General features: G+C 43.6%; 1 protein-coding gene across 14 annotated transcripts in view; it reads left to right on the forward strand.

The window, feature by feature from the left end:
- NFIA (nuclear factor I A) overlaps positions 1-26,554 on the forward strand; it is a 243,502-nt gene that overhangs the window by 134,069 nt on the left and 82,879 nt on the right. For 13 of the 14 annotated variants that reach the window (XM_058808306.1, XM_058808308.1, XM_058808307.1 and 10 more), the window contains exons 3-4: positions 1,204-1,269; positions 24,862-24,936. In XM_058808306.1, the coding sequence (XP_058664289.1) occupies positions 1,204-1,269; positions 24,862-24,936 (141 nt within the window). The remainder of the gene's footprint in view (positions 1-1,203; positions 1,270-24,861; positions 24,937-26,554) is intronic. The other variant, XM_058808310.1, reaches the window with a different exon arrangement.

A 26,554-nucleotide genomic window follows, 5' to 3' on the forward strand; every position in this document is an offset into this window, starting at 1 on the left:
AATAGAAGTAAGATTTTCAATTTAATCACAGTTAAGTGTCGTGACCTTTTGATCTTGCGTTGACTTCTCACTGAAATGTGGTCAAATTTCAGACAGCTAGTTCCAAACTCTGCAAAGTCAAGGTGAAGTCAGAAAATGGGTTTGCCACGATGAGGGGTGGTGTTGAGGCATTAGGTTTCGTTGTCTAAGTTTTGTTTCACAGCAAAAACTTTTTCTACAGGATCGACAAATTACAGAACAATTTCTGGGGAAAGGAAAAAAATGTATTAATTGCAAAAAAACAGTTATTTGAGGGATTTCTTAAAAAATATTTTTTCCACAGGTAAAGGGACTTTTTTTTCCCAGTCCATAGTGACAGAAATAATTAAGAAGGAAAATACTGTTTGACTAAAGCTTCCACTAAGAATAATTTTTGGACCAAAGAGCAATCATCTTCACATAAAGTAGAGTTAATAATGTGTAAAAAATGCAAAACGCTCATATTTACACACACCCTTTTATAGATCATTTTATTATTTTAGGCAAATAAATTTTGCTTGTTGGAGAGTGTTAGCTGGGAGGTTTGTGGGATTATTTACACAAGTTCTAAAGCAGGTCAGCCAGTATCTGGACTCACTTATCCCACTGCAAATCACCACCAGCACCGAGCATTTTAGGGATCTTGTGGTGCTGTAACCACTGCGAAAGCACGCCAAAAAAAAATCAGCTCTTCCCTCAGTTTTGCAGATTTTGTTCCAGAAATGTGTAGCCAACAATCTCCACGACTATGTAGGGTTGCTAAGTTACCTTTCTATGCCTGCTTGGAGATATGTTTTGAGACTTTACTATGTGTTGGAGTAAGGCTCTGGTTTGTATACAACATAGAGGCTGCATTATAAAAAAACATGTAGGAGAGTCATTTAAATATGCCTTCTTTAAAAAGAAGGATTCTCAAAGCTTAATTTATGCCAACACACACACACCCCAAGCACTCTGTGTAGTGCCACAAACAAGATTCCCTTTTTAAATTTTTTTCTTTTTATTTTTTCTTTTTTTCTGGCTAGCAAACGTGTTACCTAGGCACGGGGCTTTTGCCATTATCATGTCCTAGTGCAACACTCCTGTCCTCAGTTTGTACTCTCAGCCTTTTGAGGAAGTCTGGCGCCTCTGATCTATTTTCCACAGCAGACCCTGTAATTTTTGGCTGTATTTTATGTTTTTCAGATTCAAGTCAATCTGAAAGTCCCAGCCAGCCAAGTGAAGCTGATATTAAGGACCAGCCAGAAAATGGTAAGTTCTTACCTGCTGCTCCTGCTTTGGGATATTAAAACAGCCCCAATTTATAAAGATTTTTTTTTTTCCCCCATGTCTAAGGTAAAAAGATGATTCAGAATAATTGACATGGGTTGGCTACAAATAGGTTGTGCACTCTCCTCATAGTTAAAATGCTACTGCTTCACTAATCTAAAGTAGCATTTCTTTGTCCAATCCTGGAGAGAGAATTTTTTTTTTCCCCCTTTAAAATTAATTTTAATTAGGGAGATGCCATAAAAGAGCCTGCTGTATGCAACCCTTATCCTTATTCCTCCATAGCAAAGGCTTTCAGTCCCTGGGCCTTGAGTAAAGATATTCAGGGGTGTAGATACAACAGGAAAACAGATCAGGGAGGTTCAGCCACAGCTCCTTGGTGCTTCTCTCCATGTTCTCCAGTGGCAGTGGCTGCATTAGAAGAACTTGCACTTTTGGGAAAACTCATATTCTCTGCATTCAAAGTGGAAGCGATGGCTTCTGCTGGACCAATGGTTTGCTTTGTAAAGAAGCCTGGAAAACAAAATCATTCAGTAATAGTGGATTTCTGTATGTGAAAAGATGACTATGTGTGTAATGGAACAGCTTCTCTTACTCTTTGTGTTTAGCTAAGGTAGACCTCAACAATTTTTGTTGGCCCATCAGCAACTGAGTTTTGTTTTGTTACTTATATTTAGGACTTAGAATAAGGGATGATTATTATTAGTAGTTTTTCTTGACTTCTTTTATCTATAACCAGAACTTTTTTTCATAAGATGTAAATGTAGATTGTGTTATCTGCTGTACTTGGGGTCTGCTCTGCAGGAAAGAGAATTTGTGTGAAGGGTTTATGCCCCTGAATCACCATTTCTGGGGTGTGTAAATCCATGTAGAAATACTGTATCTGTAGTGATACAAGTGTGAATTCCCTTTCTCAGAGCAATAACTGCTTTGCCATAAACCCCTACAAAGGACAGCGAGGCTGAGGGGCTTCCTCTGGACTGCTTTGGGGTTAGGGTTTAATATTAAGGAAAGAAAAAGAGGTTTAGGTACCTAAAAACCTTTGAACTAGCAGCATGAATCCTAGGACATGGAACATAGGGCTCATGGGGCTGCTGAGATTTTGGCTATTTGGGCTCCTGTGTTTTCCTCCCATTAGATATGAAAGGTTTCATATTTTGATAGATTTTGTGCTGTTCATCTCTAAACATACCATCTTAAAACACGGCTGTTGTTTCTGAAAGACAGCGTCTAATTTCCCTTATCAATCCTGTTCACAGAAATTCTAATTTGTAGCCAAAGGATTGCAAGGTTAAGAGAAGAACTGACTAAACTGTGATTTTTGTTCTGCCAATTCTGCTATTTTTTTTTATGGGGAATATGTTGCCTGTGTTTATTAAATCATATTTTAATTTAGAATGTATTAGGCACCAAGCATGTTATTATTTCATGTTTAGATAATATTCTTTCTCAGCTATTAAAGCACAGTTCATCTTACCCTGCAGTTTCTTGGTCTAACAAAGCTTGCTACTCAAGAACTGCCCTGAAAAGCAGCAATGTCAGTGTTTAATAATGTAGAATCTGTAAAAGCCTAGTGAAATGAAATATCTCTGATTTGGAGCCTGAGTCTTCTTTGTAAAACAATCTTTTAGCGAATTCTTGGAACTTTGCTGCTGACCTGCAAAAGGTACTTTATTTTTTTAATTTTTTTTTTTTAATAAACAGGAAAAGGATTTTTCTCTTTTTTTTTTTTTTTTTTTTTTTTCCTCAGTTTTACTAAAGGGTATTTTTTCCCCACAGCAGCAGCAGCAGCAGCCTCCTCAGTGGCTGTGCACCTTCTGCAGTGCGTGTGTGGGAGATTTTCTGAGCCAGAGCTGGCCCTGAAGGGCTCCTTCCCCCCGGGCAGGCTGAGCTCATTCCCAGCACACACAGCCCCCAGCCCCGGGGTACCCAGCATAGATCAACACAAATCTGCAGCTCTTATCTCCTGGACGTGAGGATGAAAGCAAAACTGCAGCCTTTAGAAAATGAAAAACTGCACGCACAGGAACGGACACAATAAATCATATTAACTGCGTTGTTCTACACTTGCTGTAGACCCACTTCCACAGGGCCTGATCCAAATCCCTCAGGAGTCAATGGGAGGCTCGTAATTGATTTTACTGAGAGTGGGAATGAGCCCACACAGAGAGGAAAAAATTTTTTTAATTATTTTTTTTCTTTTCTTTTTTTTTTTTTTTGAGTCGAAGAAAAAATAGAATCGTGAATAATCTCATTCCCACTGATGCCAACAGTGGAGTGACCAGATTGAGGGCAGATTTGGAAGCATTTTTGCATGTGTTTCTGGAAGGCACAAAGAAGTGTATCGATTCAGGGCTGCCTTTTCCATGCATGCATTCCTTCATTTTAAAAAAATAAATCTTTAAAGGCCTTGTGAGGGTTATACAGCCTCTCTACTTGCCTGTTAATATCCTTTCTGTTCCACTCCATAAATTCTAGAGCTATTTATTATACACATATATTTTGCATACCTTGAGTAATGTAGGTTCAGAAGGGTCAACTATACGGCCCTGAAAAAGAAGGCCTCCTACTACAGATTTTAATTTATCATCCTAAATTGTATGTGTTGTTTTGCAAAGCCTGTGTGCCTAACCTTCATTGAAGTGAAGTTCATGGGAAAAAAAAAGCTTTTTTTTTTTTTTTTTTTTTTTTAGAACCACTCCTGGTGTTTTTCTAGTGGGTTTTGCTGGTTCATTTTCTGGAGCAGGATCATCACAGACAGGGAAGGTGGTGACACCTTCTGCTCTTAGTGGTGGCTTCAACACCAACTCTGCTCTTTCCCTCAGCCTTCCTTAAGCCAGAATAGTTTCCAGGCAGCCATCCAGTCACCACTGCAAATATTTAACAGAAATATTAAGCATTTAATTATTTCTAAGGGCAGAGATGCAGCATGCAGGCAAGACAGGGCTTGGTGCATGGACAGTCCAAGGTCCAGATGTTTTGTGCTGGAGCTGGGGGTAAAACCAACACAGGGTGTGCTGCTCTGTCACCATGGGAAACAGCTTTTTGGGGAGAGGCAGAAAATCCAGAATTCCTCTGTTTGTTGTATGGGTGAGGAAATTTTCAGGGGCAATAATGAAAGAGGCCAGTGACTTCATCTGAAGGGCAAGAACATTTTTTGATGCCCTGATATTTTGCTCAGACGAGGGGTTTTTTCTGACCAGCTGGGTGGAACAACCATGTGGAAAATTCCCCACTTTTGTAGTTGCCTAATGGTATGTAAAAGCTTCATTTCAGTTGGCACCACGAAGTGATTTTGCAATTCACCCAATCAAAAAGAAAAAGAAAAAAGGGGGGGGGGGGGTGGTTACTGATTTTAAAAGCTTGTTAAATGCACTGGTTTGGTGTTGTGTTTTATAAACAAACTAGTTTTCAGTGAAGGGAGGATGACAAAATGGGTAGTCTGATGTAGTGAAGTGACTGCATGCCTGGGGATCAGGAACAACTGAATTCCCAGCTCAGCACTGCTGTGGACACTCTCTCGGGCTTTTATTCTCACTTTCAGTGGTGGAAGCAGCTATCAGATAGATTTTCTTTTTGTAAGTAGGATTATTTTAAACTTTTGTAGGGAAACCTTTTGCTCTTGTTGTCTGCAAAGTGGGGATATTTGCCATTTTGGCTTTCAGAGAATATTAAGAGTCAGATTCTGCTCTGCTCCATGAGGAGCTGAACCCTGGAGAGAGGCAGGGAGGTAATGACTGTGGTGCTGCTGTCAGTGAAGGGATGTCAGGCAGGGTTTGTGTTTGATGTGGTGGCACTGGTGAGTGAGTAAGTGCAGCGTAAAGGTGCACACGAGGTGTGCAGTGCAGAGCAGGAGAATGCTGTGTCATTTCTGACAGCTGCTCTCCAGCAGGGGACTCTGGTTTGGTGCCTCAGAGATGGTAGCACAGCACTTTGATTGTAGATGAGCGAGCTTTTTTTAAAGAAGTTGGTGAATTCTCCCATTTCAAGTGAGCAGGGCAGCATTCATTATTACAGCTGATTGCAAATGTGTGCCAAATCCATTGCTCAAACAATTTCTGAAGAGGGAGAGGCTTTTCTCTAAAAAATAAAAATGTGTAATGCCCAAACCAAATGCTTTTTGGCTTTAATGCAGTCTTCACTGCTTTGAGCTGCAAGTACCTGAACAGCACTGCAGGAAATGAAAGGCACATTGTTCATTGAAACATTAAAAAAAAAAAAAAAGAAAGAAAAAAGAAAAACAGTGATGCACCGTAACTGGCAGAACTCGTTTTTCAGCCCTGCAGTAATTACACTGGACTTGTAAATATCATCTGTGAATTCTTTGCTTAAGTAGGGTTGGACTTGAGTATTAAACCTTAGAAAAATGCTTAAGTATATGCTTACTTTTCCATGCCTAAAAACAGAAAGGAAGAATTTCTGGTCCTTGAGCTGTGGGGGGAAGAGAAGGCCACAGTGGGAACAAATGCAAAGAGAAGTTTCTTCTTCTCCAGGCAAAGTTGGTCACGGAAGGCGTGATTTAGCTTTGGCTGAAAGGGAGGAGGAGATTATGTGTGGGAAGACCCCTAAGCCTAAACTAACAGGCTGCAGAGCCCAGTGCCCCTGTGAATGTTTTCCTTCTGCTCCCAAATGTGGCATTCCAAGCAGTGGGATAGCTTGGGCCGGGGGAAGCATCTTGGACTCAGAGCTCACCCTTCAAACCCTCGTCCCAAGCACAGAGCTGGTGACTGCTCTTGGTGGCTGTCCCCATCACTCATCCCAGGTGAAATGGCAGCTGAGGGACATCCAGTTCATTCCACAGCCAAATTTAAAACAGAGCTCGATGCCAACTCTCCAAGGAGGTGCTGGGGCTGTCTGGAGGCTCCCCTGTCCTTGGATAAGCCCCTCAGCTCCCACCTGAGGAGTGCAAGGACACGAGCAGCCCTCTGAACACACCATGCTGGAACTGGTGCTGTTAGAAAACACACGGTCTCAGATGGCTAACATTCCTGAAACACCTCATTTTCAGGAGATAACTGAGCCTTGCAGAGAAAGTTTTCTATCAGTTACAGCTGCAAAGGCAGGAATACAGTAACGGCGGCTTTTATTAATGTTCTTGTTCATGGGATTATTTGCATCAGAATCTTATAAATGCAAGAAGACTCTCCTCTCTTGTTTACAGAGCCACGCTGAGGAGTTATCACAGCCTGAGGGACTAATCTAAAATTAACTTTCTTCAGAAAAAGCTTTAAAAAAAAAGCCCTTAGCATTTCCAATAAGGAATCTCATCGCTGGCGCTGAAGTCAGAGCTCCTGGTGATGTCAGCTTGTTTGCACCTTTGGAACTTGCCAGGACCAAATTCTGAACAGATTTGCACCCTTACGGATCGCGTTGTGTGCTGACTGGGAACAGCAGTGGGGAAATTTGTCCAGGCTTGGAAGCTGTGGCCGAGTCTGGGAGTGCTGGTGGGGTCTGGTCTCTTCTGGCTGCCCTGGGACTGGGCAGGACAGGCTGTTGAGTCTGACAGGACCCATCAGCCAAGAAGGGTCTGCTGAGGTCCAACCTGTGTTTCATCACCCCCTGAGAGTGCCTGCAGGCAGCTCTGAGCCAGCTTTTCCCAAGGAAACAAAAGCAGATATGTCTGGCTATAAATTTAGCTTATGTGCGATAGTAGTCTTGCATTTCCTTCATCTTATTTCATTGCATTACATTCCCAAAAAGAGCTAGAAATACAGCATTTCAATCATAATAACCTAGAATTGAAGCTTTGCAGCGTCCAGGTGTATTTCCCATCCAGACTCATGACTGTCATGACGAATCATCTGAATTATTAGGAAAGAAAACACCATTTTCCCCTATAATACCATATTCTTTTCTGAGTCCAGACTGTGAGGCAGAGTTACACCATTTCCAGGATTTAGTGGGTGCTGTGGTAGGCTCAGGATTTAGCCTGCTTATCAGTGGTTGGCACTCTCTTGGGGGAATCCAGTGGTGGCAAATGGCTCTGTCTGTCAGTCAGGCCAGCAATGGGGACGTCAGTGGGGTCAGCAGTGCAGCCTCTGCTGGCCATGGCTGGAGACCCCTCTCACCAGTGACCTGCAGTGCTCGAGCCTTGGGCACTGACAGAGGGCTTCAGTCTCCACTGCTGCTCACCATTAACCTCCACGAGCAAAGCATTCCCACAAAAAATTCATGCAAGGCGAGGATGACAGGAAATATTCAAAGCATGAAATGAATGCTTATAGCATGACAAAGCAGTGCTTGAAAGACATGAAGAGTTCATTGCGCTTGGAGTGGCTGAGCACTGCAAAGGAGAGGAGAAATAAATGTGGCTCCAGTATATGTTTTTATTTCCCATTGTGTGTGTGCAGAAAAAAACAATGAGCCCTTCCAATGGGTAAGGTGCGTAAATGCAGCTAATTATTCTAAGTCTTTTCAAAAATGCATTTTTATTCTGTTGCTCCGTCCCATTCTCCGTCCCATGAGTCTTTATCCATGAGATGACAGCAAGGGCCATCTAGAGGGCAGCTTGGAAATGGGATGGCCAGGAGCAGCCTCTTAGGGAACTCCTGAGCTTCCCTTCGCAGGGTCAAGGATTTTCTTTGCCCCGAGGGCACCTCAGTGCCAGGTCACTGCCCCCTGCTCTGTGCCAGCGCTGGGATGGGCAGGCAGCCATCCTGTGCCCATGTCCCACGCCCCAGGACACAGCAGCTGGAGCTGTGAGCAACCACCAGCTTTCACTACAACTGTTTTTAATGTCTCTCTTCTTGAGAGAGCTGCTGTTTAATTAGCAGCTGGGAGCTGGGTTGCGTCAGGGTAATTGCGGCCGCCGGAGCGGACCACAGGCTGAAGGATGCTTGGAACACCACCCTGCCCACCAGGAAGCTGGGCACTTAGGGGAAGCAGTTTATTTGTGGTGTGGGCATCGTTTAATTTCTGTTGAGTGGAGAGGGGAGTTTATTAGTGGAGGGAGGATGGGATGCCAAGGTCTGGCTCACAAAACAAAACCCCAAACCTTTCTGTTTGCCTTTCTGTGTAAAAATTCCCTGGTGCTCGGTAATGTAAGACAAGGGGAAAATTTTACTTGCAGGAGAATTGCCTTCCACAATAACCAAGAGAAAAAACACAGAACGCCCACACCAGAGCAGCATGATCCAAAATGTGAACTTTTTACGCCTCCCCAACCTTCTAGGTTAGGCTTCCAACCAAGTGATCTTTTATTATCAACATGATATACCCTTGACACAATTTGGCGCAGTGAAGCTTCTTCTGCTGAACTCGTGATTCCATTTACTAGATCTGATGAAAGTTCTGTGAACCACAGTAAAATGTGATAATTAGTAGTTTAATTCTTTTAGGGTGTGCGTATTAATTGAAAAGGCTTGAACTATAAATACAGGGCCTGTGGATAAAAGCCCCCTCTGAAATCAGTTGCTTCACCCAAGTATTCATTACTCCACATCTCCTTAGGTGGTGTCTCTTTGTGGCAGTGAGTGGGAAACCTTCTCTCAGAGATCACACTAGGCTGGCTGACCGCTGCTCTCCTGCCATCAGAAGTGCTTCCTGGCCAAAATTTTGCCCTCTGTGGTCAAACTTCTGGAAGTTAGGAATGTGTGCTGGGAGCTGTGCCGTGTCCTGGGGAGGCACTGGCTCCCTTCCTGCAGGACTCAGAAGGGGATGAAGGCTTGAGGCAGAGGCAGTGGGTGGGTGGGTGTCTTTCTGTTTTCTAACAAGTCCACCCAAAGGCATCAGAGATTCTCTGTGACTCCAGTCCCAGCCAGTCTGACACTTCTTAGCAAAAGGTGCTTTTCCTCCCACCTACCCTTCACTGTACCTGAACTGGCAACACCTAAACTTCAGTGGGTGGCTTCAGCCAGAGCTCGGTTCATCCGGATGGGAATGTCCAAGTGTAGATAAGGGATTGCACTTTCCCTTATCTTTTCCCCTTACCTTTGTTCTTTTGCTCTGACTTCCTGACCAGCACAGAAGGTGTTCTGTTGCCTCCAGACCTTTCCAAATATATCTCCACACTATGGAAATGTGTGTCATTTTTTCACACCTTCCTCTGGTTTCTGTCTGTGGCGTAGTGCCTTTATGAATCTTGTGGTTTTACAGGTACAAGGTGGTTTGCTTTCAAATGGATCCAGACCTTCATACTCATACTTGGTTTGCACACTCAGAAAAATCCCATATGTCTGCACATATTGCAGATTCTTGGGTTTATCAGGTGCTTTCCAAGTGACCTTAACTTTGTAAGCCTGGAGTTGTGTGCCCCAGCACGGAGGTGCCTGTGAAGGGCAATGCACAGCTCCTGAAAGCAGCATAGGGAACTGCTGCTGTGTTTAGGGGGGCCCTTTAGTGACACCAGGCTCCCAGAAAAGGCCCCATCACTTCTATAGATAATTAGATACTATTTTTTAATTGCAGAAGTTGCTAGCTAGGAACTGGAAAGAAAGTTCAGGGCAGTTTTCATAGAGTTGTGAGAATAAAATCCCCTCTGAAGCCTGGCCCTGGTGTGACCGAAATGGAAAAGTACCAGATCCATTTCTTGGAAAGTGAGAAGGAGGCTTTTATTTGCAATGGTCCGCAAATATTTTCCCAGGAGGTAGTGAGCATGGCAAAAGGGGCAGGAGGAAGGTGAGGAGAGTGAGGCACACTTGTAAACACCCTCCTTTCCCTCTGCTGTTGTTATCTGGCACTAAAAAAGGGCGCCGCAAGTTGTTTACAGCGGTTCGTGTTGTTCGTTCCTGCTCCTTTCTCAGTGCCCTATCTTCCCTTGGACAACTTTTTTTCTGGCTTGTGATAGTGTCTGGGTAGGTTTGGGCAGTGGGGTGGTAGGAAGGTGCAAGTTGATTAAATGTGCTGCTTGCTATGAGCATTTTCATGTCTGCTGTCTTAACATTTTTTTGTTAACCACTGTTGCAACTGAAGAAAATGCTGAAGTTTGACAGTTGGGAGTTACTGCTGAGTGTGTGCTGTAAACTATATCATCCCTCTGCCTTCTCCCTTTCTCCCCCTCCTGCTGGAACCAAGTGATTTATAAAATGCCTTCACATTCTTGAGTGAGTTCACACCATCACCTCCAGGCACTGCACTGAGGAGTCTTAGGAGTGGATGGGAAACACAGATCTGATAGCTGGTATTTTTCTCTGAAAGAGGAAAAAAAAAAAAAAAAAAGGCAAAAAGGGCTGATTAAATTTAAAGGAGAAAAGTTTCCTGCTGTGCCCCAGAGTAGATCTCTGTAGTCAGTGAAGCACCTTGTAGTAAACAAGAGATGTGCGTGGTTACAGTGGGGTTTTATTATTACCCACTGCCATTGTTTTCCGTTTTCATAAGATTCAATTAATGCAATCATTTTAGAGTGTCTCTAATCATTACCTCCCGCCCTCCCTCACTTGCACTTGAAGCAAGGGGATCTGCTGCAAGCCACACTCTGCTGTGAGGAGCCAGCGTCTCGCTCCATCCCTGCCGAGGGGAGGCACAAGGAAATGATGGGGCTGCTCCAGGGGATCCAAATATTTATCTTCTCTCTGTCTGGCCCTTGCAGGACACAGGGTCAGCACCCCAACCTGGATGTGGTGTGCCCTCCCATGGGGTCACCATGGCACCCCAGCAGTCCCCCTGTCCTGGCCAAGCACTGGGGTGCCAACAGCAGCTCTCAGACCATGCTGGGCCAAAGCTTTTGCTGGGATTTCTTCTCCCAGGATCATAAGGGAGGGATACTGCTTATGTGGCTGTACCACTCTTACTCACCCAGAGAACCCAAAGCTCTGTCCCAGTTATTTTTCTACTTTAATTCCTTACTCTTAAGATTTTATCTGCAACAGAAGGCTCTTTGGCAGCTGCATCTCCATCTGAAAACCCGCTGGTGTTTAAGGGGGTGTCCCCACCTGACCAGCTTTGCACTGCAGACCTCCTGCAATTTTCCCACATGTTAGACCTCAAAAGCCTGATTTTCAGAATCAGGGAATTCACATTCAGGAAGTTTCCAGCAGCAGAATGCAGAGAGCTGGCCCTGTCCCCCATGCTGTACAGAGGGGAGCCAATTTCAGTGTACAGCCGAGCATGCCAGAGCTGGAGCTGCAGGGGAAGGGAGGAGGTGAGGGGCAGGAGAGGCAGGACAGCAGCTTGACAGGCTGAGGAGGCTGTGCTTTTGAGGCAGGAGGGGATCCCCACAGATTTCTGTGAGGGAAGGCTTAGAGCAGTGGTTGGGAAGTGGCCCACGGCTCCATTTAAATCAATAACAAAGTGGGCTGGAAAGGATGTGACAACCCCAGCAAGCAGCTGAGCAATGAGGCAGCTCAGTGCTAGTGAATCCAGATTTCTGTCTGCCATGGCCATGAAGGATGGATTTGCAGTAGGACTGGGGGCTGTCCACTGTTAGAAGGAGAGGGAAGTAAAGATCATCCCGTGTACAATGTAAATGTAAGTTGTTATTACTACTATCGCTATGTCAGCCGTAAACTGTTCCCACGAGAACTGAGATGCAGCATCATTGAAAAAGAATGTCTTACTGTGAAATGGGCAGCAGAAACACTGTGGCATTATCTGCCAGGCAGTGAATTTACCTTGGTGACAGATCATTATTCCCTCCTGCAAACGAACCGGATGAAGGGCAGCAACACCAGGATAACTCAGCAGGCCTTGTATTTTACAGGCCTCTGGATTGAAAAAACAAACAAACAAAAAGTAGCCAGATAAAACTGTGAGGATGGAGAATGTCAAGAGAGATTGCCTGGGGCAAGAAATGGGGAAGAAAGCAAATTTTCTTCCATATCTGTGCTGACATGATACGTGGACTAAGACATGGATTTAACAGTAGGCATTAAAACGAGACACCAGTGGTGAACCTAAAATCCTTCCTGTCCCTCTGTAATCACTGGAGATACCAGGTCTTTTGATAATTAATCTCTTTCTGTTGAACCTCAGGGAGTTTTAAAACCAAGATGTTTCAAACACTGCAAATTGCTCTGGACCTGAGGTTCTGCTTCTGGAGGAAGCCACCCACCCCTGTCCTGCTCATCCAGAGCAGACAGAGTTGAGACAGAGTTGCTCAAGAGCAAAGGTGGATCTAACAGGGCATGTGGACTTGGCTGAATGATTTCTTCATCATTAGATGTAGGGAGTAGAAGAGTGGACAGGCTATCTACTGCCCACGTGTACTTTTTCCCTTTCTGTTTTTCTTTTGCATTCTACAGAATGGGAGTTTCTTAGATAAATTACCAATTTTTGACAAGCATTCATGTGCTCTGTAGAAGAATGTGTCAAGGGATGGGCACACTGGAAGAGAGAATTTCCTCCCCAGCTCTTCCAGTGAAGTCTTGTTCTAAACTGCCCAAATGAAGCCATTATTCAAAAGTAAAAATGTTCTGTTCCAGTTCTTGTTTTCATTCTTTCATGTGTCTGGGGACTCAACTTCTGTGAAAAAGAGCCCATTCTCACAGGACGCCTTGCCTAATTTTGCAGACAAGAGAGGTTCAGCTATTCCAATTACGATGAGATAGGAATCTGAAATGTTTGGGATCGCATCCATCCTGAGCTGAACTCTAACTTTTCCAAAATCCATCCATCATTATTTTTCCCTTTATTTCCACATTTCAGTAATGCAAGCAAAGGAGGATCTGAGAAGAAATGAATGTTTATGCATCATAAACCATAATAGATGGGTTTTCTTTTACCTGAGTTGCTTTAGTTTAATGTAGAGCTCTCTGCCAGTGGAATTCCTTTTCCTTTTTCATTCTTTCCTACCAGCTTGAAAGTCAGGCAGAGTACAAACTGTCACAGGCCAGACTGCTAAGTGTGGCCCAGAATTATGAAGTCCTGGCCTCTGTGGCATCTTCAGATTGTCTTAAACACATGAGGATAGGACAGTCCACCCCAGTGCCATGTTTCTGCATCACTGGGTATTGCACTCTGCCATACACACTGACTGCTGGGATGCGTTAGATGGTCTAGAAAGACAAAAATCTTCTACCACAGGAAAGGGAGTGCAAAGGTTTAGCTGTCCAGCCCAGCTTCCAGCTCTTGGTACCCCAAGGATATGCCTGAGTTGCTGCAGGCGCCCTCCTGGGATGGCACATCCCACCAATGTCATCCCAATTCCCTGAGCACCTCCCCTGGAACCACCCAATCTGCCACATGTGGGATAAGCCCTTGAAATCAGCGAGGGATGAGCAAGGTCCCTCTGTGTCTCTTCTGTTTGCTGTGTTCGTGTTGAATCCCTCACCATGAGTGAACTCTGAGACCCGCTTTGGGCTGCAGCTTGAGCAGATTACACCAGAAAAATAAACTTGTTCTGTGTTCTGGCCTGACCTTGGCCTGAACCTGAGAAAGTGAATGCCCCTATCACACCAACATGTGTCTGTGGAAGTACAGTAAACACAAATGGGGGTCACTGGCCCTCTCTGTCCTGCAGTCCCAGGCCAGGAGTCTGGAGTTTTGGGCTGTCCGCCCAAGTACTTGTTAATAAATGTCCATTCTTAGTCCGTAAAGGAATGTAGACAGGGCATGCTGCCCTACAAAACACAAACTTAGAATGAAAGGGAAAGAGAGTCTCAGCCGTGGTGCAGAGCTCTGCTGCTGGTTTCCACACCCAGCAGTCTCTTCCCACTGGATTTATGTCCCTGGTTTGGGACTTGGCTGGGGAATTGCCCACTCGTACCCTGGGTGTTCTCCAGTGCTGTCTGTGGTTAACCCTGAGTGCAGCAGAGCTTGGGAAGGCAGTCACTCAGTCTCTGGGGCTGCTTGGGGCTGCAGAGACCTGGCAGAGCCTGGGATTTGAGCCTGCAGAGCCTGGGTCACCCCAGGACAGGGTTGTGCTGCTTCCAGGGGTGTGCAGCACTTTGCCCGTGCACCTTCACTCTCCCAGGGGAGCCAGTCAGGGACAGACGATTGCATGGTATGGTGTGACTGGTGACACATCTCATCCCTCCCCAGACACAGGAATAACTAAGGTGTAAAGTTAGTTAAAATAACTGATGTGTAACCAGTAGACATCAGACTAAAAGCTATCAGAGTTAGTTCTGTGCAAAGAATACATGAGAGAGACTCCTGGAGAGAAAACTCCAAAAATTCAATTTCAAGGACAACAGGTAAATACACATGGAGTTTACTGTGAATTGCAGTTGGCTCACCATTGGTGTGTCAGCTGAGACCTGACACCACCACCACCAGATCAAGACTTAGCTTCCATGCCCAGCACTCTGAATTTCACATCACATTTGTACAATCTCATCTTGAGCAGATACTTCCATTATCGTGGTGTCCTGCCTTTTAGAAGGGCCATGGTGTGAAGAGAGGGGAGTGCCAGGAAGGGAGGATGAGAGGAGAAGCAGTGGATGAATCACCAGGGTTTGTGTCCACATCACCTAGCAGAGTGAGGCAGGGGAGCTGCCCTCCCCTGACCCTGTCCCCAGCAGCTCCTCCAGGACTCTGGGCTTTCCTAGAGAATCCTGGAAATAATAATACCATATTATCTGGGTGCATGGATTATTCCTATAACTATAAACTAACATGCACATTAAACCCCCCCCCCCCCCAATATCTCTTTTTACAGCCCCCTTATTCTGTGTCCACAGGGCTTCAGACTACCTTGGTCCAGCTTTGAGTAGCCTTGGAGGGTGCACTTGTCTCCCACCAGCTGAGGGAGGGTTTTTTAGATCCTGAAATAATTACAGCATCCTTGAGTGCAGTTGTATAATTTCTTGGCAAAATGCTAATTACAGCAAGGTGTTTACACACAATGCTTATTTAAACTTAAGACTTATTTAAAAGAACCTGCATACTTCTAGTAACTGTGTGTCACAGCTTTATTGAGGATCATGTTTTTCATGCAGATTGTGTTCCCATGCTCTGTTATCAACGTAAATGAGCCCATGGCTTTATGTTCAGGCCTGAATACTTCCAGGGCATCTGAATCATGCTGGTATTTCATTTCACCATCTAAAATTACTTTTGAAATACTATGTTTTTTTTAACTTGCTGTGTTATGGCAATTAGAAATCGCTGTGTTTACTAGGAACAGAGAGTCCAGCAGAGCAGAGTGTTTAATGTGATGAACAGTGTTAGGAGCTCATAGAAAAGTCAGATGCGTGTCGACACATATCAAAGCTGTTCTGCTGCTCAGAATGACTGTTCGTGATACTTGTTTCATGATAAACTTCCTCAGAACATGATGTTACTGGAAAAAAAAAAATGATCCACTCTGAGAAATACGCAGGTGACACAGTTGAGTCAGCAGATGCAGCAGTGACACAGGCTTACGTTTATAAAAATCCCCTCTGAACTTTTGTCTCCTGCCGTGTGTACATCAGAGCCCTGAAATCTGTCCTGCTTCTTGGTGTCACTTGGTGGCTGTTCAAACTAGCAAAAATCTTCCCACCACCCTGATGAGGAGGTAGATTCCCAGCTTTAAAAGTCTCAATAGTCAAAAAACTTTCCCCTTTCGTAAGTAATTCACCATATAAATGTTAGCATCTCCGGTGACCACTGATACCTCCGGGGAAATGATAAACATGGAAAAATAACAGACTGTTGTGGAAACCAGACAATCCTACCTCCCATCCGAGAGGGTTTAATTATTGGAGTTGCAAGCGTTTTGCCGTGCACGAGCATCTCGGCATTCATAGGTGGAAAGTACATCATGCTGTGTTTGAAATATCAACTGGATTTCAAAGAAGGCTTTGTGCTTCGGCATGGACCTTTCTTAGCCTCCTGCAGATGGTTCCTGTTGCTGAAAAGAGACATGACTTGTGAGATGGGGAGACCTCCGTGCCGATTTTCCGTGCCGCTCTAATCCCGCTTTACACCCATAAAGGACTTCAGTCCTTAAGCCTTTACCCTCTTTCTCCTAAATATTAAAATTATTTTCGTGAGTGTCATACCGTATTAAAGCAGAATGAAAATGGTTTTAACAATTGCTGGCATGGGGCTTCTGTACAGCATGTGTGTCACAAATCATGTCACTTTTCAGCAATAGGGCTGCTGCCAGCGGGAGGCTCAGAAATGCTCATGTTAATCAAAAATTTTAATTTCAAATCAAATTGACAGTTTACACATGGTGAGAAATGCTTCTCACCATGTGATATTTCAGTATGCTACACTGGGCAAAATGGGTGCACTTTCCTGTTAAGAATTTTGACTACAGTATCTGCAAATTTATGGGTTTCAGTGTATTGGGTATGGTAGTGGTTGATCTGAGGGAGCCCCTTGGAGAATAGGAGACAGAAGGGTTTTCATGCAGCCTGGCACTGGTGAGCCGCTGTTGGCACATGCTGCTGGAGAAATGACAGGTATTCAATAAACATCACTATGGTTAAGAGGAAGATTTAAAGGAGGGAGGGGCTGCGGTGCTATAAACAGGATTTGAAACAAATGTGCTTATTTCAGCCCGTGATTAGTCTGAATACCTAAGTATTCCACACCAGCTTTTAAATATCCTTACGTTTATTTTCACACTGATGTTCTTCACACAGCATGAACAATAATATTTATGGCATTAATACTGTAGCTAAATTCTGATTTGGAGCAGTGCAAACCCAAGTAGACTCTGCGTGTTCCACGGCACGCTCCGGTGGCGTGCGGTCCACAACGCGGCCACAACACACAGCCCTGCCATCGGCTCCTTCCTCCTGCCAGCAGCATCCCAGAAACCCATGGACAGGCAGATTCAGGAGGCAAAATAGCAGCTGATGCTTGGTGAGGAGGGAGAGGAGCAAGGGCAGGTGATGGAGAGAGGAAGGAGCAAGGGCAGGGGATGGAGGGAGGAGCAAGGGCGGCTGATGGAGCGCGCGCGATCAGCCTCAGACAAGTGAGTTGTACAAACCCACATTTTCAGGCATCACCACAAATAAGGTCAAAAAATAAAACAAAAACATCAAAAAACGACCAGTGGATAGAATTTTGATCCTTGCATTATTCTCTTTAGGAGGTTTCCCAGCTGTCTGGGGGTTCCTGAGGTTAGCGCAACGCCAAGCTCGTGATTAGACATTATTTTCTGGAGGCCTTGGAGATGGAGATGGGCAGGGATGGCAATATTCCCTTCTGGGTCTTCCCCTCCAGTGCCCAAATTTCCCATGGGGTGGGTGGGTGCCTGTTGGTGGGAGCACCCTGCAGCACCACATGCTGCCAGCTTTCCCTGGCAGCTCCGTTTGGGCACTGAGTCACTGCCAGTATCACCACAGACCTTGGAGATCTCAGCTGTCATTGCTCTTGTAACCAAGGGTTGATGTGAAAATATGAAGATAAATAACTCCTTCATATTATTATTTTCAGGGAGGCAGGCTTTTCTTTTTATTACTCTTTTTATTGTTGGATGCTATAAATATTCCAGAATTATTATCCCAAGGTAGATTTCATCTCATTTACTTTGAAACGCTTTTGAGGAGGCATATTATTTTATAAGCTGCCAAATGAGTATGACCATTTATAATTATTTTTTTCTTCTTTTCTTTAATATTTCATTTTTGGATGGAGGACCTGAAACAGAAATATGCTAATTTAAGACATCTGTTGTTTTTCAAGCTATAGGCCCCTATCGGTATTAATGCAGGTTTTTTTATCAAATTGGGTTTATGGTAGACAGGGAGATTCTAAATTTTTATCATTATATCAAAAAATGGTATTTAACTAATTTCTCACACACACGAGTACTGAAAAGTACCCAGTGATGTGAGGAGTCATCGGAAATGAAAACCCACAGCAGACATCTTAGATCTTGGAATGGTTTCCATTACACAAGGTCTTTAATGTGAATTGAAATGCTTTCAATGTTTCAAGAAGACCTTTGTCTTCAAGAGAAAGGAGCTACCCGTGTGCCACCACTTGGACAAAACCTGACATGATTGATTGCAATCTGTAATCGCTTCATTAACGGTAATAAGTTTCCATTAATTCCACTATCTCTGCACTTAAATATAAAATGAGTTGGAATCTCCCAAGAGCTGAGGCTGCAGTGGATCCTGGCAGGATCAGGCTGTTGGTGACACACCTGATGCCATGTTTGCTGTGGTCCCACGTTTATTAATTTGGAGCCCAGACTCTGAAGCTCAGTATGACAAATATCAAAAGCATAATTAGGCATTTTTCTCATTAGAGATTCTAAAGTGCCACGAGTAGGAAAGGTAGCACATAGGTTACACATGTATTTGTGTTCTGGTTCACGTCTGGAGCATCCCTGCTCAGATGGGTTCCTTAGGGAAGGGTCAGAGTCCCTCCTCCAAGCCATCCCCAGCAGACATTGATTCCCAATGGCCACAAACCATATGGAAAAGGAGCTGAACTTGAGCTCTGGGCGCCCACAAAAACGAGCAATTTTAGACAGACAATTTCACTGTCTGCTGGATACAGACTTTTTAGCCAAAACCCAAAAAGGCAAATCATTGACCGGTGGTTTTGCATATTGTGAAGGGTTAACAAAACTTTCATTATCACAGTCTATTAAGCCAGGACCAGGAAACAATTTCTAATCAACACTCAGATCTGGGCAGGGATTGTGCAGTCTTTTGTAGGAGGCCTCAGATCTGTGTTCTCTATTCTCACATGCTCACTTCCAGCTGTTGTCATTGAAATCCCACATAATCTCCCCGGGTCAAAGGGCAGTCATCCATGACTGCCGCTGTTAGGAGGTTATGCTGATTTCTGTTGTCAAATATTGGCCCTTTTCTCTTTCAATCACTCCCATTCTGCTTTTTTTAACAAGAAAGATCCAGCCTAGAATTGTATTACATGACTTTAAAGTCTTAAAAGTGTTCCTCTATTGTACTAACACGACATGCCCCGGACGGTCTAATCCATCCTGCTATGGGCCACAAAGAAAGTTCTGGTGCTTCTTAAAACCTCAGCCAAAGGCAGGTAGTGAGTCAGGGAAAAATAACAGCATCTCTGACGTGTGGCCCCACAGTTATTTTCATAAGAAAATGCACAATTTGTCCAAGGTGAGCTGCTGCTGTGGCATTAAAATTATATTGGAAATAACGAGCCGAAATAGGAGTGGGAGCATTTGTCAGGGAAGGAGAGAGAGGTTTCTGCATCACCTTTAATGTATAATGACTTGCTTAACTCTTCTATAAAATGTCCACAAATTAAAAATGTAGTCTGATTTACCATTAAGGGTTTATCATTTACAAATTTGAGGAATGCATTTTGTGCAAAGCAATTAAAATAAGGCCACCGTGGCAGCTCTGGTGATCAGCATTTGAGGGCTGCTGGTAAATGCAGATTTCATTGTTCCTACATGCTGTATCCCAGCCTGGTGTTGTCTGCCATCAGAGTGGCACAGACATTCCCTTGGACAGAATATTGTGACTGGCATAGATGGTCTCCTCCATCTCCATTTTTTTTTAGATTCAGAGTTAGTTTTTTTTTAGATATACAGCTTAGCCCCGTGGATCTTGCTTTGTATTTCCAGCATGAGATAGAGCTGAGCTATTTCTCAGCTGCCTCAGCTGGGTCAGCCCAGCCTTGATAAACTCACCTCCCAATTAAGCAGGGTGTAAGTGTTATGAAGGCCTTGACTGGAGCACACATGTTCAGTCCTTCCCTTTTTTGCTGGAGAATGCAGATTAGGAGTTGCTCCCTCAGCCCCATCCTCCTCAGCCATGGAACAGCTAATCTTTTGGGAGTCCTGGGGGTGAGCTGGGTTCCCTCTGATAACATCCCCTCTCTGCAGGCCTGCGTGTGCTGTGTGATACAGACATTAATTTTCTCATCCACATTATTGCTCCGCATTGTTTGTGAAACATGGGATTATCTAGATAGAGGATAAAACCAAAAGGAATCAAGTTGCACTTCGAGCAGAGAGGGCTTTTCTTTTAATCAGGCATTTGGTTAAGATAATAGGCTTGAGACCCTAATTGATTATTACTATTTTAAGGTTTTAAGATGGCTATTTATAGTGAGATGCTGAACATGAAAAAAGCCTTAGAAATGGGTTCAGTGTTAGTTTGGGGGACTTGTGTAATTTCAAAACACTGAAAAGGAATCAAAGTCTCCCAAAAAGCTGTTCTCTGAAGCTTAATACACTGTCACTCAGATTGTAGTGGAAGAAAAATAAGTGGATTTGGGCTTCTTCATCTTCAAAGGAGTAGCTCTCTCCTGGTTTTATTTAAGCTTGGCTTTCAGGAAACCAGCTGCATCTCTGTTTAGAAAATACCTTGTATATTTATGGTGCAATCTAGCTATTTTACAGCAAAAATAATACTGTTGGAATACGCAAGGAAGCCTGCTAATTAAATAACAATAATACCTTGAGCACCTTGAAAACATCTTCAGATATTCAATTAAGGAACAATAACCCCATGAACTTTAACCTATAGACTATATTCAGACTTTCTACATAAAAGTAATTGCATCAGTCATGATTTTCTCAAGCTACAACACAAGCTCTTGATTGGTAGCTCAACGTCTGAGACTCCTTTTTACTGCATTAATTGGGAAAGCAGACAATACTCTCCCTGTAAACTCCATTTTGGGACGAAGGTTAGTTGCCTTTGTACACGTTTACTCATTGAAATAGGAATGTTTGCTTAATAATTCAAAACAAATAGCACTAGACAACAAGTCCTAATCCTGATTTCTCCTCTGCCAGTGTAAATTAGGAGAAAATGAGGTGAAACTCTGTTTGATCAGTGCAGAAAGATTTGTTTAAAACTTCTTTGAGAGAGATCAGAATTAGGCCCCAGCAACTGAAGCCTTTTCTTCTGGCTTCTTAGCTGGGATCCAAAGGAAGAATATGTAAATGGCATTGGGAATTTTCTCCCCAATTAAAGCAGCCATCAAGTTATGGAAAAATGTTTTCCATGTGGTACCTGGTACAGTAACGTCGTGCTGTTGTGCACAATGATTTAATAGTTACTATCTTGATCTTCGTTATTCAATTTGGTCTTATTATCCTGGATGTTTTCCCCCCTTAGGGAAAGATGATCATCCTTGTGGGCTGAAGTGAGATCTTAGGTGGTGAGCTAAGTCCTACCTGCCCCTAGACTTGCATGAAGGAGTGATTGAACCATTTATTTAATTCCTCCTGGAGGTTGTCAGCCCATCTTTGTTTGGCAGGGCAGCGAGCACGTGCTTTAGCCAGGCATGTGATGGAAGTGGAGCACGTGTTCCAGCAGCTTTGCTGAGTCAGGGCCTGCCCTGGCCAGCCACGTGCATCAATTTGTACCCAAAACTGCCGTGAATGAACTCTGAGAGGTTCATTCTGAGCACCTCCTTTACTACCAAACTGTGACAAAGCTGCAGACATAGCCTGTCATACACAGCGGTTTCAATGTCCCATCTCTTGGATGCTGAGCAAAATTATCACAGTGCAAGTGCTTCAGTAAAGTGCCCCATGAAAAGTAAATCTTGGGAGCTTTCAGGATGTTTAATCATCTTTTCAGGGCAGGAGCTTTGTAATGCTAACATCTGCATATGTAATTGCTTGACTTTACCTGTTTTTCTCCTCATTCAGAATTAAGTGGATCAGCTAAACTGATACATTTTCTGCATTTTGAGCCCTGTTAACAATGTTAGCTTTGCATCTTTTGTCAGTGCTGCTGTTTCCCAGTAATTCTTCTTTTACACATTTAGGTTCTTTGTACTATTTCCCTTGTTTTCTTCTCTCACTGTTATCCAAGCTCAGCAAAAACAAGAGTCCTAGGCCTGGATTTTGCAGTCTGAGCCATCCAGGCAAACCTTTAAAAATTCCTGAACTGCAAATTCACGGACCATACCCTAAAATACATTCAAGATCCAGCTCTAAGCCAAGGGCAAGGCTTTTCTGGGTATCAGGGTTTCCTTAATGATTGGCAAGGCAAGCCCCTGATTTCCTAATGCTTGTAAGTAAATATCAAATTGGAGAGTTGTGAAATTCACCTTCCATTTGTGAAATGTTTATTTTTGGTATTGAAGGGTGGAAATCTTGCCATGCTTGTTGCATGCTGTTGTTTAATGATTACTATTACATGTACTCCCAATAAGGAATGTTCCTGCAGGAGTAAGTGGGCATTTGAAGTGTACCCAAGATAGGAATACTGAAGTCAGCATGCTCAAGATAACTTATTCATCTTCTCTCATGCACTGAGAGTTAGAAGGTATTTTAAATGACACTTTCATTTCTGGTTTCAGTTGTGACAGGTTAAAGTAGCATGGTTTGCCTTGCCACAATCACATTTTTACTGGATAATTACAAAGGGCTCTGGGCTTTCCCTTTAAAAGATCAGCCAAATATCCTACTGTGGCTGTGATTCAGGGTTTGAGGTTTTTTTCCCCTTCCATATTTAAATTTCACCTTCACTCTCCTGCCTGGGAAATGCAGGTGGGAGTGGACGGCAGAGCAGAGCCAGGGTGGTGTGCTGCAGGAAAAAACAGCACGTGGCAGATGTTCGTGGCATTGCTGGATGCACTTCTGGAAGTTGCTCAGATGCTGCCATGATGAGCACAGTGTGAGAAGTTACATAGCATGGACTGGCTTCCCTCTGAAGGGCTCTGCGGAGTAGTAAGCGTCCTGGCCCTGGTCCAGCAAGGCACTTAAGCATATGCTTAATTTTAGGCACATGAGTGGTTTCAGTGAAGACCTAAGAGAATTATTTTTAATTCACAGATCATTTAATTCAATAGGCAGGTCTGCTGCAGCATATGAAAAGTAGATCTTCATATTAAAAATACTTGGGAAATCGGCGATGAACAAACGTTGTGTATGGGCAGCAACCGTTTCTAAAAAGCAGAATGAGGTAGTCATCACCTTTATTGTGGGAAAATACAAAGCAGATCAGGCAATAGCACTTACAGCTATCTGGGAGCTATTTCTAAATTGAAAATAAGGAAAAATAAAAGCTTGTAAGAACATTTTTTTTCATTTGAAGTAGGGAAAAATTTATTCTCTTGATGTAAATAAAAACCTTGTTTGCAGATTGAGGAATTTGTTTGTGTTGAATTTCAGCATCAATTTCAATATTTTATAGTACATTTATCTACAGCTGGAGCATGACAGATTTGTGTATATTTATATGTTTGTGTACATAATACATATGTATACACACATACACAAGGATGCCCAAAGATATACATATACACAGTTTGAAAACTCATCATTATTGCTGGAGTATAAAAACATGCCTGATGCAGAAACTTGTCTCGAGTCTGTTAGCTTAGAGACTGCATTCATCTGGCACCGCGGGCTCCTCGCAGAAACAGGGAACTTCTTCTGTGGAGGAGCAGAATTCCATCAGATCTTGGCTGGAGGTGGAAGGCTCACCTCCCTCCAGATCTCTCCCAAACCTTGCCCTGACACACAGCCTGACATTCCACCCTCTGCAGACCCGCGCAGAAGGTGCATTCTTTTAGCATCCCATCCCACAGGTAGAAATGGCAGTGCGATATTCTGGGTTTGTTTCAACAACCCCAAAAAGAAAAGCCAGGAGTACAAACGTGCAGCTGGCATTAGTCCTGTTGCTCTGACCACTAGGTGAGGGTGCACAGGTATTCCCAGCAGGAGCGTGGGGTGCAGGAGAATACACGGAATGCAGGGAAACCGTACTGAGCCTGACAAACAATTACCGGCGGAGCAGATGGTGCCCCTGCAAAACATTCAATAATAAATGTGTGCGTGCGCCGGAATCGGTGACTCTAAGTAGGACAGCCTAAAAAGGTATGCCACTTATCCTGTGGGCAAGCAGGACTTTACAGTTCTTTTAATAATCCCTTTATCCTGCGATTTCTGCTGTGACCCTGATTTCCCAAGCAGGAGGTCAGCCCGAGTGCTGCCTTCCCTCCCTCCCTCTCGCTGAGGTCCGGCTCTGTCCCGGCCTGGCTGCAGCTCCTTTGTCACTGAGCACAGCCGTGAAAATTAAATGAACATTTGGTGGTAGGCATGTTTGCAGAGAAGAAGGGAAATGCTGTTATGTAAAGTGCCATCACATTTTGATACCAAGCGTAGAGGCATTCCTTGCACAGGGGAGCTGAGCGTGGATGCCTCAGCCCTGGTTCCTACAGACGGCCCACCAAGTTCATACTTTTTAACTTGAGATTTATTTTTCCTTTCAAAACCTAGATTTAAATGTTAGAATTTTTTTTTTTTTAGTTGAAAAGGCCTTAGTTTAATTTTTTTAACCATCTGCTCTTCCAAGATCCCCCTAGTGTAACCTTAGAAAAATGAAGAATACATCTTTAAATCTTGTTTGGTTTGAATGAATGGGTAGATAATCCTGATCAGATGTTTCTTTAGAGAATAATGTTTAAAACGATTATGGAACTTAGCTATCCTGTCTGTTTCCTAGGTACAGTATTTCATTTCAGTTGTGAAGTCATTAGGGGTCATCCAAGGTAACCGTTTATTAAAATAGTCCTCTTTTGTTTCAGATTTCCTGTTGAGATGCTTTAACATGTAAAAATCTCCCTGCTGATGTGTCATGTTAGCTTTTCTAACCTCTAGATAGAAACCACAAAGCAGCCTACATAGCTGTATGACTGGTTACCCACCTACATAAACAATAATTACTGCTAAGTGGGAAATTAGATGTCACATTTTAAGTCTAAATGAAAGTAAAGTATTTGAGAATACTGTCATTAAATGCTTGAAGCTAATCGTGGTTCTCTCTCTCTCTGTTTGTTTTACAGGACATTTGGGCTTCCAGGACAGTTTTGTCACATCAGGTGTTTTCAGTGTGACTGAGCTAGTAAGAGTCTCACAAAGTAAGTATGGTGTTGTGTCTGATCATATGTGGTTTCTGCAATCCAAGTTGTTTTTTTTCTTTGATTCTTATTGTTCCCTTCCTCAATTCAGAAACAGCATCTTGAAAATTAGGACTCTCTTCTCCCCACTTCTTGCCAGTGGACAGCATTAATGTGTCCCTTTTTTTAATGGGTGAAAATAAACCAGCAGAATTTTAAAGTCAGCTGATAAATAATTTGATTCTGCAAACTTGCATGTGCAGGCTGATAAGTTTGTCTGGTACCCAGCTGAAAATGGGCAGAGTGCAGATAAATGCATCAGAAATCAGCCTCCCATGGATCCCTTGGAGGATCCAAGGGCTGTATTGTAACCAGACCTCTGGAAATTACCTGATCTGTGCACATAAACCTGGAAATTTCCTGATGCTGTTTTTTCCCATTGTGTTCATCCATGCCATGTATACATCCATGTGTGTGTGATTGTTGGGGCTGTCCCAGTGCAGGGCCAGGAGCTGGACTTTGATGATCTCTGTGGGTTCCTTCCAGCTCAGGGTATTCTCTGAATCTGGAGTTTGCACACCTGCAAGTTGCTGAAGTCATTACCAATGCCAACAACAACTGTGCCAACTTCAGCCCTGCTAATGTCACACATCCCTCACACTTCCCCAGGCCACGTTTGCCATTAGCTGTATGGAATTCTGGCCTCCAGAAGGATTTGGGATGTGACCTTTAAAGAATGCTAATGCCCCCAGCATGAGTGACACGCTGCAGCATGATCATTACAGCCCTGTCAATACTCACTAACAACACCAAATTAAGAGCACCTGTCACCACCCTGCTCCATTGATCAGAGGTGCATTGATTGTATTTTGCTATGACATAATCCAGATAGTCCAAGGAAAGAGTGTGGACAGGCCCTTGCAGAGACACTGCTGCAAAGCCAGGCCTGCAGGGATTTCTTTAGGGATCTAAAAATTCTTCCCTGTGAGGGTGGAGAGCTCTGGCACAGAAATACTGTGGCTGCCTCATCCCTGGAAGTGTGCAAGGCCAGAACTGGGTGATCTTTAAGGTCCCTTCCAACCCAAATTATTGTGTGATCTTTTCTCCAGCTAGTGTGGAGATAATACCACATTATCACCAATCACCACTGCTCCAGGCAAAACCCTCAGCTCTGTGTCCGTTTAAAACCTTAGGGTGCAACCATTTTCTTTAAATGATAAAAATGCTTCTCCTCCTAGATAGCATAAATATTTATTTGTGTTCTGGCTCTGGGAACGTAATTTAAGTCATTCTGGGGCTAGACTATAACTGGCACAAACCTAGTAGAAAATCCATGGTTTTGAGTGAGAACACTGAGTTTCTCAGAGGATTTTCCTGGTTTATTTCTTCTTTTGGAAAGATACTAGCTAGGAAATTTGCTTTATATTCAAAAATTGATGGTACAAGGAAAGCATGGCAAGTGGGAGATACATGAGAGCTCTATGCCCTGGAGAGAGGCAGAGAGAAAAACTTTAAAGAAAACATTTCTCCTGAGCTTCCTTCCCTAGCAACTGGTGGGAATTTTGGGAGAAGGGCAAAGTTAAGAGGACTCAGGAGTCAGGAGGAGCTGCTGAGAGCTCGGCACATTTGCCAATCAGTT

The sequence above is a fragment of the Ammospiza caudacuta genome, chromosome 7 (genome assembly GCF_027887145.1).
Source record: "Ammospiza caudacuta isolate bAmmCau1 chromosome 7, bAmmCau1.pri, whole genome shotgun sequence".
NCBI lineage: Eukaryota > Metazoa > Chordata > Aves > Passeriformes > Passerellidae > Ammospiza > Ammospiza caudacuta.